This window comes from Nematostella vectensis, chromosome 13 (genome assembly GCF_932526225.1).
Source record: "Nematostella vectensis chromosome 13, jaNemVect1.1, whole genome shotgun sequence".
Classification (NCBI taxonomy): Eukaryota; Metazoa; Cnidaria; class Anthozoa; order Actiniaria; family Edwardsiidae; genus Nematostella; species Nematostella vectensis.
In genome coordinates, this window is record NC_064046.1 from 2,958,924 (window position 1) to 2,974,753 (window position 15,830).

The 15,830-nt window shown below is 39.2% G+C and overlaps 1 protein-coding gene across 1 annotated transcript; it reads left to right on the forward strand.

The window, feature by feature from the left end:
- Positions 1-105: 105 nt before the first annotated feature.
- Positions 106-15,714, forward strand: LOC5513366 (phosphatidylinositol glycan anchor biosynthesis class U protein). Its single transcript, XM_032382928.2, has 11 exons — positions 106-287; positions 1,851-1,987; positions 3,366-3,428; positions 3,523-3,626; positions 6,123-6,223; positions 6,427-6,524; positions 7,343-7,479; positions 13,041-13,184; positions 13,462-13,586; positions 14,649-14,791; positions 15,176-15,714. The coding sequence occupies exons 1-11, from the start codon at positions 146-148 to the stop codon at positions 15,287-15,289; spliced, it is 1,308 nt and encodes a 435-aa protein (XP_032238819.1). The 5' UTR covers positions 106-145; the 3' UTR covers positions 15,290-15,714.
- The last annotated feature ends 116 nt before the right edge of the window (positions 15,715-15,830 follow it).

The following is a 15,830-nucleotide window of genomic DNA, read 5'->3' on the forward strand; positions in this document are numbered from 1 at the left end:
TACTAAAAAAAAGCAAATGTAATTTCTAACAAAATCTTAAGTCGTTGTTATTATTTGAATTATTCGTAGAAAATTTTTCACAGAAAAGTAGTTGATGGTCAATGACTTGGGAGCCCTGTGTTACTGAAAGGGCCGTCCGTTCAAGATGGCGGCCTACTCAGCAGCGAATTGCTGTTTGGTGTTTCTCGCATCCACTGCCGTAAGGTTAATTTTTATGTACTCCCCAGCGAGGGAATGGTTTAGAGATAGAATTGAGCTCAGTACACCACTAACTGATTGGAAGCGAGGTATGTCGATCTTTATTTACAGAGAGTAAATGTTGGTCAAATCTTTTTCGAGAGATCTTGTCACTGTCTCGATTCAACGAAGATGACAGTTAATAAGAGTCTATGAGTGTTTCTCTCTTTCTTCTTCTCACAGGATTGCGATCAAAATGTCTTTGAAATTGGTCACGTATATGTTTACAATTGATTTATCGATTGCACATGCCAGTCAAGTCAAGTCAAGTCAAGTTTATTTCAACAAATAATAGTATAATCAATAATGCAAAAAATAGTGATGATGAGGAGTCTACTAAAAGCACAATGCTTATGAGGTGTAGACCCCTGTCGCAGAATAAGTAGCGTCTCTACTAAAACATATATGAATGTTCTTGATTTGACTAGGGAATCCTTATTATTAAATTTACATGTGGCTGATTTGATGAAATAAAGTAGAATCATATCTATAAATCAATAGCTGCTTTTTGAGAGAGAATATTGTCCTTTACAATCTTTTTGAACATAGTTATTGATCTGCATTGTTTTGCTTGACAAGTGAGGTTGCTCCAGATTTTTGGACCCCTGTACGAAATTGAAAATTGGCCCGTCTTGTTTTTTTCTAAGAGTTGTGCGATAGTCGCATGAATTTCTCATGTTATAGCTGTGGATTGTATTATTTCTTTTAAAAAAGTTATGAAAAGTCCCCGGTTATTGATTATTGTCGAATTTATATATGAATAATGCAGTTTCAAGGGTGTTAATGTCATAGACCGTAAGAAGCCTTTCTGGTTTGAATAAGGGCTCAGTGTGACTGAGGTAATGAGAATTTGTTATTATTCTAACACACCTTTTTTGCAAAAGGAATATTCATTTTAAACTTGTGTCATAATTACTTGCCCAGTTGATGTTTCCGTAGTGTATGTACAGATGAACTTATGTAAAATATAAAGTTTTTAGGCTAAATTTAGGCAAATAAAAGCGAAGTTTATTCATTATTCCAACATTTTTAGTGATTTTAGTTCTGACATGGTTGATATGCGACTTCCAATTTAATTGACTATCAATGATGAGTCCTAAGAATTTAGTTTCATTTACCATCTTGATTGGTTCGTTGTTTATCTCTATTTTGGTTGTATGTTTCGTTTTTCTTTTGCTGTTTCTGAATATAATATAGTTTTTTTTTTTTAGTGTTAAGTGATAATTTATTTGTCTTAAACCATTCTGTTAGTTTAAATAGCTCGGAGTTTAAAATTTCATCCATGTCCTCAGCAGATTTTGATTTGAAAATTAAGTTTGTGTCATCAGCAAAAAGAGTAAACGAAAACAGTTCCGTGGCATTAGGGACATCATTAATGTATATTAGAAATAGTAAGGGCCCAAGAATGGACCAATATACTCTCAGTAACTTTTATTTACACGGTCATACAGTGACAAACTTTATCAAATCTCATGTAGAATTTGGACATGTTTAAAATGAATGACCTCTGTCATTCACTTTGAGAGTGGGTGAGAGTTGGAGCCCAGAAAAACTCTAATAAACTCTTATGTCCATTTGATGAGGCTTAACATAAATTTTCTGCCATTTTCCAGTTGAGGAAGGATTGTCGTTGCTGAGTCATGGTGTGTCACCTTACTCCGGTGATGTTGTGCATGAATCACCTCTTGTGTTGTTGCTGTTTCACGCTGTGCGTTCTCTGTCTGGGAGTCTTATACCACTGATGTTTGTGGTAAGCATAAATTTTACAACAAAACTCATACCATTCCTTCATGAGGAGGAGACTTCAATTGGAGAGGAGACTTCAATTATACAATGATAATGAAACTGTAGATAGACTGATATTAGATTTGGCAAAGTGTTACAATTTTTTTTGACTCCTCTGTAATCATCAACAGTGAGTTACAAAAAAATCATTTAGGCTTTTCTTGTTCTCTTGAGCCATGATGATGTGTGCCTTCCGCATCAGAGTCTTTCCCCAGGCTGCAATTTTCCTAGTAATTGAAAAAAAAAATGGAAAAATGTTTTACAAAAATACACACAATAGAAATTGATGTCAAACAACTGTACAGTAGCAAGCATTTTTGGCAAAATTATTAACCTGTATTGGGCAACATAAATGAACCGCTGGGATGCTGGCCCGTGGTACCATCTTCAGTGACAATGCTTACACACTAACCAACACTCATGATTGTAAATTGAGTGGAGCAGTCCATATCTACACACTGACGAGTAAAGTCAGTCACATGTGAAGCGCATTTGATCATTTCGTATGTTAAAGTGCGCTATGCCACTGAGGAGTTAAACACGGACACGCACTATAGGCAAGCTGTCATTCGTCATTTGACTTCGCTCAGTGCAGAGCTCTGTGGAGTGACAAGAATGCTATAGTAGAGCTCAAGACTGGTCGAAAACACATCATTGAAGTAAACACGGTCTATTTATTAGCCTTTTGTTATAACAAAACGAAAAACAAGGGGGGATTGATATGTTTTAAAGTGATGAATTTTGATAATTTGTTGTTTGTTTGCTCGCGCACCTGAATGACGCCATTTCAAATGAGCACATGCACACTGTTTTTGAATTTTATTTTGTGTTTAATTTCTCAAGGACAATTTTTGCTCTTGTTTTTGTAGAGAATTGATTCCAAACACTTTCCCGAATATGCCTGATAGTTCTTTAACAATCTCTTGTACTTTAAAGGTGTCGTAGTTTAAAGTTGTCCTAGTGTACAGCTATACTTTTGCTATGTTATCTTGCACGAGAGCTTGCAAAAAAGGGGGCAGAGCTATCCCTTTTATAGCGCGCATTCGTGTTTAAGTCAGTCATGTGAAGGGCATTTTTCTAAACAAAGTATATTTCAGGCACTTTCCCAGGATTGGCAGAGGGGGCGGGGGGAATTTGCAGTCAGAGATGTCATATGTTAAAAGTATAGTGTTTGAATATTCCTTAATAAGAACTGACCCACTTTTTGGCACTGCGTAACCCCTGTGCACCCCTTTATGTACGTATCTGTATTTGTCAGTTTGTCCATTGTATTATGTTCTAAACAAAGTCGGTGTTCAGTCTTGCAAATCCCATTAAAATTTTTCCCATCCTTAATGTCCCAGGTTTTAGATTTGGTAACCGGGCTTTTGATTTACAAACTTAGCAGGCGGATCCTTAATTCTGAGGTGTGTAGAATAATGCAAATTTCAAATGTACAAATTCTTTGCATTTGTTGGTTGTATGTTGATGCTAAAATTTCTAAATATCATAAATCTTCAGTTATCAGATCAAAAGGCAAGACAAGAAACATTTGCAAAAAATGCTGATGTTATATTTTTGAAAGGGGAAGCTTTGTCAGAAGTTCCATTGCTTACAGCTGCTGTGTGAGTAGTTTGACTTTTAAGCTGTGCTTTTTAGGGAAAGTTCATTTATTATCCTGAGGGGGGGGGGGGGGGGGGGCTGAAGATACTGTGGAGGGGCCTCAAGAAATTTTTCTGAGGTCTAAATGGGGGGGTCCAAATTGTGTGGATTTTAAAAGGGGGTCACTGATTCCTTTGGGTGTTGTCTCTACTATATAATTTAATGAAGTGTCAAATCAGACCTCTTGGTTTTACTTGTCTCAGTTTGGGGGCAGTTATTTGCACAATCCAGGAGTCCAGGATACGTATTAACCCATTGACTCCTGGCTTTTTTGGAGCTGAATTTACAAAAAACAGACTGAAAACAGATACCTCCCCCCCTATTCTGAGTTTTATACAGCCCGTCAAAGTCAAACACAGCTGCACCTAGTCAGCGGTATCCAAGCTTTCCAACAGTGCTTTGCGGTCCCCCACTTTTAATCCCTCGTCGTTGTGCTGAAGCCAGCACAAGTTGATGGTTGCTTGTATTTTTCATAAAAAATACAGCTATGAGCATATTAGGAGAGTGTCTCAGGACATCATGAAGTCTTTTGGGGCATAATTGAGTGCTTCGCTTATGGATATTTGCAAGCAAAGGTGGATTCATGATGTTTTTTTCTTGTTTGGCTTTGCCTGGATGAGAAAATAATTTTCTAATGAATCGCCACAGCTCTCCTAAAAGCTGTCTTTTCTGAAACCAAATTGATTCCAAAATTGTTTACACTGCTATTCTGGGTCTGTATGACCTGGAATTGATTTGTTTGGCTTTGGGGTGAAAAGACTTATAAAAAACCATCTGACTTTGGGGAGAGGAGTGTTGACTGGCCCTCCCCTCGTGAATTTTCCCCTGGATCTCCCAGAATGCTTTGCAATCCGTAAAGACATCTTTGTGGTTGTACAAGCCTTCAAGGAGTGGACATTGTGTTTTGAGGCCATGGAAATGTACCTGGAGGATCAGAATAAAGGTATATATTTGTGTGTTGAGCTGGTTTTTGAGAGGGGTGTTTCTGCTTTTCTCTCCTTGTTTGATTTGAGATTTGTCAAAGAACCTGTGCTATTATTTGGCTTAAGAGTAGATGCCAACACCTTGGTTGGATGCATATCTGCAAGACCATTTATCCCTTAGACTGATGCCTGAGTATCTTGATCTTGTTGTGTTTATTTTGCATTTATGAATTTTTTGGGTTGTGGGTACTTCCCAAAGCCGGTACAGGCCGGTTGAGGGGTCAATGTGTTAAGCCACATTTTATCTATGCAATGCAAACCTGTATACACCCTGAATACATCTTTTTATGGTTTCCGCTATATATTATTATAAAGTGCTCATGTTCCATATCTAAAATATAAACAAAACGTTTTAATACTATAAGCGCTTATTCTCCATCATCAAAATTCTTGCTCATATCTGATTCGCTGTCTTTTTTGCTCTCTTTCTTTTCTCTTATCTCATGATGCGCTTTTCTTGCAAGGAGAAGATCAAAAAGCCTTTATGATTTTTTACGCCATCTACTGTATAGCATCAACCATAATCAGGTTGCAACCTAAAGTTACATGTAGTTGCATCTTTTGAGAAATTGAATGCCTTCACTTTTTCTGAATTAATGTTTTCAGCCAATTCATTCCCCTCCACTTTCTGACCAGCTTGCAGCTAATCTATTGATTGCATTCCTTTGACATTGTCATTGCCATTCCTTCCTTTGCTCCTTCTTTCTTCGATTTTCGGGAGGGGGGGCACTGAAAATATTGAGGGAGCGTAAGGGGGGGGGGGGGTATGGAAAATTTTGTTCCTCCTGAAGCGGGGGTCAGCTCATTTATCCCTTACTTCTATCTAAATCCTCACGCCCTCCCCCCCTCGGGATAATAAATGAAATTTCACATAGTAATTCAAATATTTTGGAGTGATTTTATTATTAAGCTACTGTAAGCAACTTCTTATTGGATTAAAGTGTGGCACATGGTGCTGTTGATACATAAACAGTGATTTAAGTAAGTTTAACCAATTACAATTAAATGTAATAATAACAGTTTTTATTGAGACAAAATATGATATCTAATATCTAGGACCATTTCATTGCGATGTGATGTTTACTGATTGAAACATTCCTATGTTATTCTGATTTGCAAGTTATATTGATATCAGTCATAGAACACTTTTCAAATTTGCTATACTTCACAAACTACTGTTTCTCAATGTATGACAGTAAGTGCTGAGCATTGTAATACTACATGAATTGACATTTTGAAGGCTTTTTTGGCCCCTTACTCATCATTTCATTCACCTTTTTTGGATAGAAGCTCTGTTGCAAAATTGGAAAACAAAGTGTGATTATTTTAAGCAAGTTGCTAAAAACAGCCTGTGATGACACTGATGACACAAATTTACCATATTTTTTGTACTGTTATTTGCTTCAGAATCTGTTTGTTTTGGCTCACTAAAGAATGACACTTCTTTTACCGTGCCCTGTGACTTTTTGCTTACAGATATTTACTCAGCCCTTATGCCATAGGAAGTTGTGTTGCCCAGTCAACTGTAATCTTCACCAATTTTAGCATTGTTTTGAGTATATATACTGCTATGAGAGGTGAGTGTAAAATGCTGGTATGGCATTGTTGCTTATAATAAAGAGTGATATCGAAGGAAAGTGCTATTAGGTATCTATACTTTTATTCCATTTTTTTCTTTCAAGAATAAAAATTTGTTGGAAAGACACACTGTCATTAGTGGATATTGAAAATACATATTCTCTGATTTCTATACTGACTCACCAACTAATCCTGTTTCTAGGTAATGCAGCTCTAGCATCATTTGGTGTTGCCATGGCAACATATCAGTCCTTATATCCCATGGTCCTTCTCTCACCTGTGACACTGCTTGTTATTAAGGTTGGCCTAAATGATTGTAAATCTTGCATCTACCTCAGTTGGGGGGGGAGGGGTGGTCAAGTGAGTTATTTCTTTTTAAAGGATCATAGCCCCTAGGCTTGATTTGGGCTGGGGCATACAGTAAATTTATGAGACATTATTTAAAATACAGGAGAAAATGCCTTGAAAGTCCCTTTTGGGTCCCCTCCTGTTAAAAATCCTGGGTACACCGCTGGTACTTGTATATCTCTTATTCTATTCTAAGCTGTAGTGTTTGGAGGGGTTGTTGTATATAATGATGTACTTTATCTGTGTGTCTCTGCTTCTAGTCCAAGCTAAGCTGTAGTGTTTGGCAGGGTTGTTGTATATAATGATGTACTTTATCTGTGTATCTTTGATTCTAGTCCAAGCCAAGCTGTAGTGTTTGGCCGGATTGTTGTATATAATGATGTATTTTATCTGAGTATCTTTGATTCTAGTATATAATGATGTACTTTATCTGAGTATCTCTGATTCTAGTCCAAGCCAAGCTGTAGTATTTGGCAGGGTTGTTGTATAGTATCTTTGATTCTAGTCCAAGCCAAGCTGTAGTGTTTGGCAGGGTTGTTGTATATAATGATGTACTTTATCTGTGTATCTTTGATTCTAGTCCAAGCCAAGCTGTAGTGTTTGGCCGGATTGTTGTATATAATGATGTATTTTATCTGAGTATCTTTGATTCTAGTATATAATGATGTACTTTATCTGAGTATCTCTGATCCTAGTTCAAGCCAAGCTGTAGTGTTTGGCAGGGTTGTTGTATATAATGATGTACTTTATCTGTGTATCTTTGATTCTAGTCCAAGCCAGACTGTAGGAAATGGCAGGGCTGCATGAAGATTGTCCTGCTGTTTATCTTGTGGCTTGGTGGGCTGCTGTCTCTCTCTTATCAGCTCTTCAACTCTTTGGATTTCATGAAGGCAACATACGGGTTCATGTGAGTAAAGTATTTTTTCTCTTTTATTTGCATTGTAAAAGAATAAAACATTCTTGTTGTGTAACCATGATGAGTGGGGTGAATATCAACAAGTTCGGGAGGGTGAATGGGCGTCTACATCCACCCCTTCCTACACCTCCTTTATTTCCAGCCAACCAAGGAAGATGAATCCGTAAAATCAGGGGCGGATCACCAAGGCATTTATTTTCTTCAGAAAAAGTGACTTTTGAATAAGTATTTTTTTACTTAAAAAGGGGGTGGATATCCACCCATCCCCCCTTTATCCGCCCCTAAAAATACTATAATTTTGTCACCACATAATTTGCTGCGTTACTTTTATGTGTGAGCTTCTTGTGTTAGAGAGCTTTGAGATGCTTTATAACTTATATAATGTTCGGCCTTTTAGGTAGCTTTTTATCTTTTTAAGATTTTCAAATTTTTTGCCTTGCACTTCTAACAGAGAAACTACGACAAAGAGAAAGCAAGTAGAACGGGAAAGACACCCAAAAAGGCGTCTAGCATAGCGCTTAATCCTAAACTAGTTTCAATAACAGTAGAAAAGTATTAGACAAACCGTGAAACTCAGAGGAAAACGGGTGTACAATCTTGTTTTTATAAGAACGTCCAGCCTGAGATTTCACCAGATTTTAAGAACATGCTAAGAACATGCTGAGGCATCGAAGTATTAAAAAAATATTGCTTTGTCAGTCTGATTCGTTCTAAAATGCAGAATCGAATTGTGTTGATAAGAAGAACCTTAAATATTATATTGCTATTGATCATTTGTGTGATTCTCTATGGGTATTATAGTTTTTATTAAAATTTTAGAACATCGTTAAGAACATTTTCTGCCTTAAAATGTTCCATAAATAAAACGGCCCAGCCTTAACTGAAAATTAGACGCTTTTATATATAAAAAAAAGAATGTATCAGATAACTATTTCACGTTTGGCGCTTTTAATTTTTAGTTTGTACCGTTGTCGCTTGCGTTGCCGGCGTCCTTGCTTTAATTCCCTAATAGTGACCTTGTATACAGCTACAGCGATGAAGTACGTGTCTTGAAATGTCCGTTTCTTATTCCCTGTCACGCAAGGCGAAATCACGCGCAAAACAGACGTGACATTGTCACGCTGCCGCGTTTGTCCGTCACCCCCTACTCACAAACGGAGCGAAAGGGGAAGCTCCTGATTGGGCGAGAAGCAGAAACGAGGAAAAAACTGGTCAATCGAGAAAGAAGGCTTTCGCGTTCAAAAATTCAGTTACGATAGATGTGTTATTAAAATCAGATGAATGGAATGTCATATTTAACACCGTTAGATCTTTTTGAACCATTTTACTTATAATTCCAAGCGGTAATCATTCTTGTTTCTTCAATAAGACCTTTTCTTTGAACTTTGTGTTAAAGTAAAAATAGACCTCATGAATCTGCTTATTATTTTGGAATAGCATGTTAGAATAATACACAGGCAACCGTTTTAGTCAAATTAAGAAGCCATATCGCATCAACAGCTCCTAGATTCAGGATTTTCTTTATATCTGATGACACATAGCTATTGTTATGTACCCAGTGTTATTTTTACTCTGTGCACCTCTGTAATCTTGTGACTTCCCTTTCTCCTTAGCGAAACCTGGTCCAAACCAGTTTGACCAGCTATGGAATGCATTATCTCTTGTAGCGAAACACAATACATTGTGAACTTGCGTCTTGATTTTATTTGATGGAAAAACACATACAAATTGATTATTTGCTTTTTTCTTTGTACTTTCTATATTTTGGCTTGTTTTGTTTTTGAAGATTACAAAAATTTAGAACCCGAAAAGCGATGCATATTTGATTGGTGATAGAATGCTTCCTTTTTTTTTTTTAATGCTCCGCCACCAAAAGCAGCCATCCTTTGGTAGCAATAAACGGAGCTTAATAAAAACGGATATCCATCCAATGAGGTTTTTTTTCAAGGATTTAAAGTTCGTTTTTGTTTTTATTAATAGACCTAGACTACTAGACTGTCTTTGGTTTTGAAATTCAATCTTAGCTGGGCTGTCTCTCGTATCTCCTTCTCTCCTTGAATTCACGAAACAAGATACAGCCTCATTTATTCTACTTCATAAACAGGAAAAACAGTTTGATAAAAAATAATCTCCACTGCTCATAGAATAGCACAGGGCCAAAAAGAGAGCAGAAAGGAAAGATAAACGTGAAATATTTTTGGTACCTCCACTCGTTGTAAGTATTTTGTGAGGTGCGTAGATAGACGGTCTGTCTGCCTACCAGAGGTCTATCGTCCATTTCGTCTGCACTTGGCCGAGGTTCAAAAATTCGATACGCGTTACCGGTCAAACCGGTTTAGTCTACCAGTTAGACTGATTCAGGGCTAGTGTATAAGTATTCGAGCCCGAGAGTAGATAGGGAGATTGCATAAAGTCCGAGTCGATTGCGTGTCGATGTTTTGTAACAAACATGGACTCGAACGAAGTCGTGACTTTGAGCAGCCTTATTAAAAAGGATTTAGACAAGGCGTACTTCCTTCCCGCTTGGCCGTCCACGTACTCTAAAGACTACAGGTTTCTCAACGATAAAAAATACCGAGTTTTCGACTACCCTCCGCCTTCGCAGACGTTTCTCGAGTTTCAGTTTCCATTGAGAAATCTCGCGACCGCTGGAAGTGATGTCCCGATACTGATGGACCGGCAGCCGGACAAAAACCTCACCGCGCACTGGAAGAAATGGCTGCCCGCGTTTGCGCCGGCGACGATCAAGACGATTGAAGAGGGCTTAAGCGATGATGTCCCGGTTGTAACGACTGGCGCGATGCAGGGAATGCCCGCGGACAAGCACTGTGTTGATCCCGACACTCATTATAGACTACAGCTGAAGAGTACAATCCCTAAGATAAAGGTGCGCTCCCCCTCACAGATGGACGTCTCGAACTTGTCGTTTCCGTGCTTGATGAAGATTGATCAGTCGTGGTCTGGGCGCGGCACGCAAATCGCTAAAGACCTCGAACACCTCAAAGCGATGCTTTCGGACGTCATCGACAACGCCGAGTGGAGGGACGGGTTCGTTTTACAAGAATACCTCAGGGGTATCGTGGACGTACCAAGCTACCAGTTCTACGTATCGAAGAGCGGAGAAGTGACATGGATCGGTACAACAGTCGGAGGATTCGCCGGGTTCAAGTGGACTGACTGTACTGTCGACTGGGAAGAACGAGATCGCCTTAAGGACATGGTCTACGACGACATTGTCATCCCGGTGAAAGATTATCTGCACGAGCACGGTTACTTCGGTATCGTCACCATCGAGGTAATCTTCACAGAGGACGGTGGGCGTTACCTATGCGATCTCAACCCCAGAGTCGGCGGCGACACCACCCATCTTCTGCTTGTCCCCTACATGGCTCAGTTTGGATTCACAAAATCCAGTCTGTCGCTCATGAAAACATTTAAATGCTCCAGTGAAGAATTGATTGACAAGGCGAATGAAATAAATAACACTGGGAGAATTATCGATACTAAGGACCCCGGCCGGGTTATTGTGCTCTCGGCGACTGATGTGGTGAAAGGATGCCAAGCGGACGTGTCCGTATTCGCGAAAACAAGAAGCGAGGTGAACATGCTGTTCGATAAACTCAACCCTTAAAATTTTACATAGAAAAAAATACCAGGCAATGGTACCTGAACAAATAAACCTGACAAATGACTTCAAAATGTTGATTAATAAATTATTTTAACCTGGTATTACCAGATTTAATGGTATATGAACAATCGACAATGAACAATGAACGAAGTCTTATCTTGAAACTTATCCTGTAAATAATTTCAAGGTAGTGGTGTTATGAACAAAGAACCTGGAAAAGTGACTTTAGAATATTGGTTAGCAAACTCTTATCTAAGAACGTTTCTTATGGATATGATTGCCATGTAGTGGTAGCTGAACATTTAACCTGGACAGAAGGCTCACAAAAGTCTGATTTGAACCATTTCCTTGATGTCGTACCCTGCAGATAGTGCCGTAGTGTACGTTGACTTCCATTCTAGACAAGATTTTAGAAAATTCTTGAAAAGGCACGTCTCTAGCCCCCCTCTCGTCATCTATTTTTATGTTTCTTGAAATAAAAATAGGCTTTCTTTAAAGAAATATGAATATGTGAATTCTGTTTGTTTTAAGAATCCTCTACGACAAAATGACAGCGTGTTCAACATATTTCTAATATAATTTTGTATCTTTTTCTTCCGTGTGTGTTAGTTTTTATCCCGGATTTGATAGTTTTGTTCAAGAGTTTTGATTTCAAATAGGTAGAAAATATGAAATAGTGTAAAACGTTTGCAATTTTTTTTGTATTACAAGTTATACAAATGATCTAATTCGTTATTTAGTTTATAATCTGTAAATAATCTGTACATAAAATTTGCCTTAAGATATATCCTAATAAATTTGTAGATTTATTCTAGTTTGATTGTCGAACAGACTGTATTTGTTTGGTCAACAAAGTGTTGCGAGGTGTATACGGTGCGAAAAAGAAACTCGCTGTACCATCGCTGCTTTTTCGGCGCTCCTTCGGCTAGACGCGGGAAGTATTTCTGCCGTCGCCGCTTCTTTGGCGCTCTTGCGGCGCGATTGACAGAGCCAAAAAATGGCATGAAATTTTGCAACTCAATATATAAGCTCAAGATTCCGCATACAAGGAGTTCCTCTGACCAAAAGCTTTATTCCAAGTTTTAAAGAAATTTAGAAGATATGAAATTTAGACATTAGCGAGCAAAGTTGGCTTAATTTCTGATCAGAGCCCGACTTCTACCTAAAAACGAAGAGAATTCATACTTTGAACATTTGAAATTGCACTTCAAGTCTCATATCTCGAAGACGAATCCCTAAGAAAAAAACACTTTTTGATATGTTGGTTTACATAAGAAACCTCTATGCAAAAATTTAAGCTCACCGAAGTTAACCAGACCTTATTTTTGGAATAAATAATAAAAAAAAATAAAAAAACTTGCCATTTTTTTTTGCTCTGTCGGCGCGATTAGAAAATTCGTTTTGCTAACCGTGAAAAAGCATCTTCGGAGCTCTGACGGCGGCGCGATAAGGGAACGAACTCTTTATTTTTCGGACCTTCAAAAGGCGATCGTACGCTTTCTGATCTCATATTTGCAACAATTTTTATCCTCTTCTGTCGAACGGCACTTAATCCTCTTTGTATTTCACACATTTCAGTGCACAAGTCTATCCCATTCCCAGAAATAAGAGACAACATGGCCGCCACGCATGCGTAATAGTGCACATACAATGTCAAAATGGCTGCCATTTACTATAAGAAAATGTGGGGAGACATCACAATTTATCAAATTTCTGGGAATGCAGTGGGGTTTTGGTTAAGGAAGAAAGGGGTTATAACCTTATTAAAGGTAATCGGGTGGTGACGAACACTGTTCAACCCGCTATCATTCTTGACACAATATAAACCGAACTAGATTTGGATGCCCAGACATTTTTGACAACCAAACATTCCAATCTTTACCCCTAAGCACCATTCATACATTGTATTTCTAATCTTCCTTAGATTATCCGTGCCCGACCTGACGCCAAACATTGGTCTGTTCTGGTATTTCTTCACCGAGATGTTCGAACACTTCCGGCCCTTTTTCCTGTGGGTCTTCCAGTTGAATGCCTTCTTTTACTGTCTACCACTGACCATTAAGCTCAGGTAACTGTTTTTTCTCTTATGTCATTATGTCCATGTCGTTATGTCGAAGATAAGAGTGCGTGCGCCCATGTCGTTATGTCAATATGTCGCTAGTGTGCACTAGGCATTATCATAAGGCCAAACAAGCATGGATGCACGGGATAGGTCTTATTTGTGCAATCACTAAATTCCATTTGTTTCCCGCACACCCATTCTCATTGTCCTCTTTATGTATACTATGCACATTCTGTCGAATCATCCTATTTATTCACTTTGTTTTGTTCTTCTGATTATCCAGGCAGAATCCAGGCTTCCTGGCCTGTATGCTGGTGTCCGTGATAGCGATTATGAAGTCTTATCCGGCATTCGGTGACGCAGGTCTTTCCATGGCCCTCCTTGTAATCTGGAAACACACCTTCCCATGTAAGCACGCACAAGTAGTCATACCTTCCCACGTAAGCATGCATGACCAGTCACACCTTCCCAGCATGCGTGACATCACACCTTACCAGCATGCGTAACAAGTCATGTAAGCATGTGCAAATAGTCACACCTTCCCATGTGAGCACACGTGACCAGTCACACCTTCCCAGCATGCGTAACTAGTCACACCTTGCCAGCATGCGTAACAAGTCATGTAAGCATGTGCAAATAGTCACACCTTCCCATGTGAGCACACGTGACTAGTCACACCTTCCCATGTGAGCACGTGCGAATAGTCACACCTTTTCATGTACACATGTGTGACTAGTCACACCTTCCCAGCATGCGTGCTAGTCACACCTTCCCATGGAAGTATGCGCAACTAGTCACACCTTTCCATGTAAACACACGTGACTAGTCACACCTTCCCGTGTAAGCACACTTGACTAGTCACACCTTCCCGTGTAAGTATGTGTGACTAGTCACACCTTCCCAGCATTCGTGACTAGTCACACCTTCCTGTGTAAGCACACGTGACTAGTCACACCTTCCCATGTAACCACACGTGACTAGTCACCCCTTCCCATGGAAGTATGTGTGACTAGTCACACCTTCCCATGTAAGCATGCGTGACTAGTAACACCTTCCCATGTGAGCACACGTGACTAGTCACACCTTTCCTCGTAAGCACGCGTGACTAGTCACACCTTCCGATGTAAGCATGCAAGACTAGTCACACCTCACCATGTAAGCACACGTGACCAGTCACACCTTCCCATGTAAGTACGCATGACCAGTCACACCTTCCCATGTAAGCATGCCCGACTAGTCACACCTTCCCCTGAACCACACGCGACAAGTCACCCCTTCCCATGTAACCACACGCGACTAGTCACCCCTTCCCATGTAAGCATGCATGACTAGTCACACCTTGTGTGCAAATGTACAATTTAAAAAGTTCTTGCTCTCAAGTATAGTTCAACCCTGATTTTTTAGAAGAAATTCTAAATGTAAATATTTATTATTTTTCGCATCCATGAGCCTATATGTGTTATTCCCCAGACATGCGCAATGCGTTTTTGATCACGTGTTTGCTGCTCTTCGCTACGTTTCTCGCCCCAATCTTCTGGTATCTGTGGATTTACGCGGGAAGTGCCAACGCCAACTTCTTCTTCGCCATCACCCTGGTGTACTCGACCGCTCAGGTGAGCCTGCAGTCCCTTGTGTCAACCACCATTTAGCCATGCGCAGCTCTTTTACTTAGGAACCGTTGCAACTAGGACGGCAACGTAGGTTTGGGCGCTATAGAGCCATAAAGAACTTCCCGATGGAGGACGCATCTGCTTGCTAATAGAGTGATTTTTATTTCTAATTACCAAGTTAGAGAAAGCATTCATTCCCATCGGCTAATTTTAGGGAGCTGTTGCAATATTTTCGATTGAATATAGTAAATAAAACATTATACTTTATTCTTAGGCCGTTATTTTGAGACTTCATCTTATAATTTGTTTTCGAGTAATAATTAAATAAAAAAAACAATGGTGTGGCCGACAAGGCTTCTGAATTTACTTTCTATTATGTTCTTCCAGATTCTTCTATCATCTGACGTCCTGTTCGCCTATCTGCGCCGTGAGTATGACCTTGTCAGCGGTATCTACCCTAAAGTCATGGACGGTGAGCCTGCTAATGTAGTCTTCAACTAAACGCGGCCTTATTGGCTCAGAACTGTCACGTGATGAGTGCTTACGCCACCTCATCCATCCAATGACGTCTCTGATAGGACTGTCACGTAGTGATAACGTAAAAAAGATAAGGCGGATATCAAAGGGGATGTCGAGGTAAATTGACAGATATTATAGAAGGTCAACATACTCCGCCATTTTACGCACCCTCACAATACCAAGTCACTGAAGGCATCCATTTCCAACTATTTTTCATTGTACCCGATGCATCTCCCTAGAAAAAGTCGGACAGACATTTTTTTGTGTAAATAAAACGCAGCTCGGAATCAAGAAATAAGAAAGTTCTAAATTTAAAGTTTTACTGATAGAAAGTAGGGACGAAAGTAGCGTTCAGTGTGGTAATAGGGTTGTATTTCTTTTTTCAAAAAAATATTTCTATACAAATATTTTTTTTGTCATCGTCATGTTGGGCTTGCGTACCGTATATGTTTAAATGTTACAGTTTGACGTCATTGCCCAAAACACACTGTTACTATATATGGCTATGGCGGGAAAACTGCGG

What these genes read in the sequence shown, in the direction of transcription:
- LOC5513366 (XM_032382928.2), top strand. Translation starts at nt 146, where the DNA reads ATGGCGGCCTACTCAGCAGCGAATTGCTGTTTGGTGTTTCTCGCATCC. An exon ending in TATATATACTGCTATGAGAG is followed by an intron (nt 6,224 to 6,426) that starts GTGAGTGTAAAA and finishes TCCTGTTTCTAG; the next exon opens with GTAATGCAGCTCTAGCATCA. An exon ending in TGACACTGCTTGTTATTAAG is followed by an intron (nt 6,525 to 7,342) that starts GTTGGCCTAAAT and finishes CTTTGATTCTAG; the next exon opens with TCCAAGCCAGACTGTAGGAA.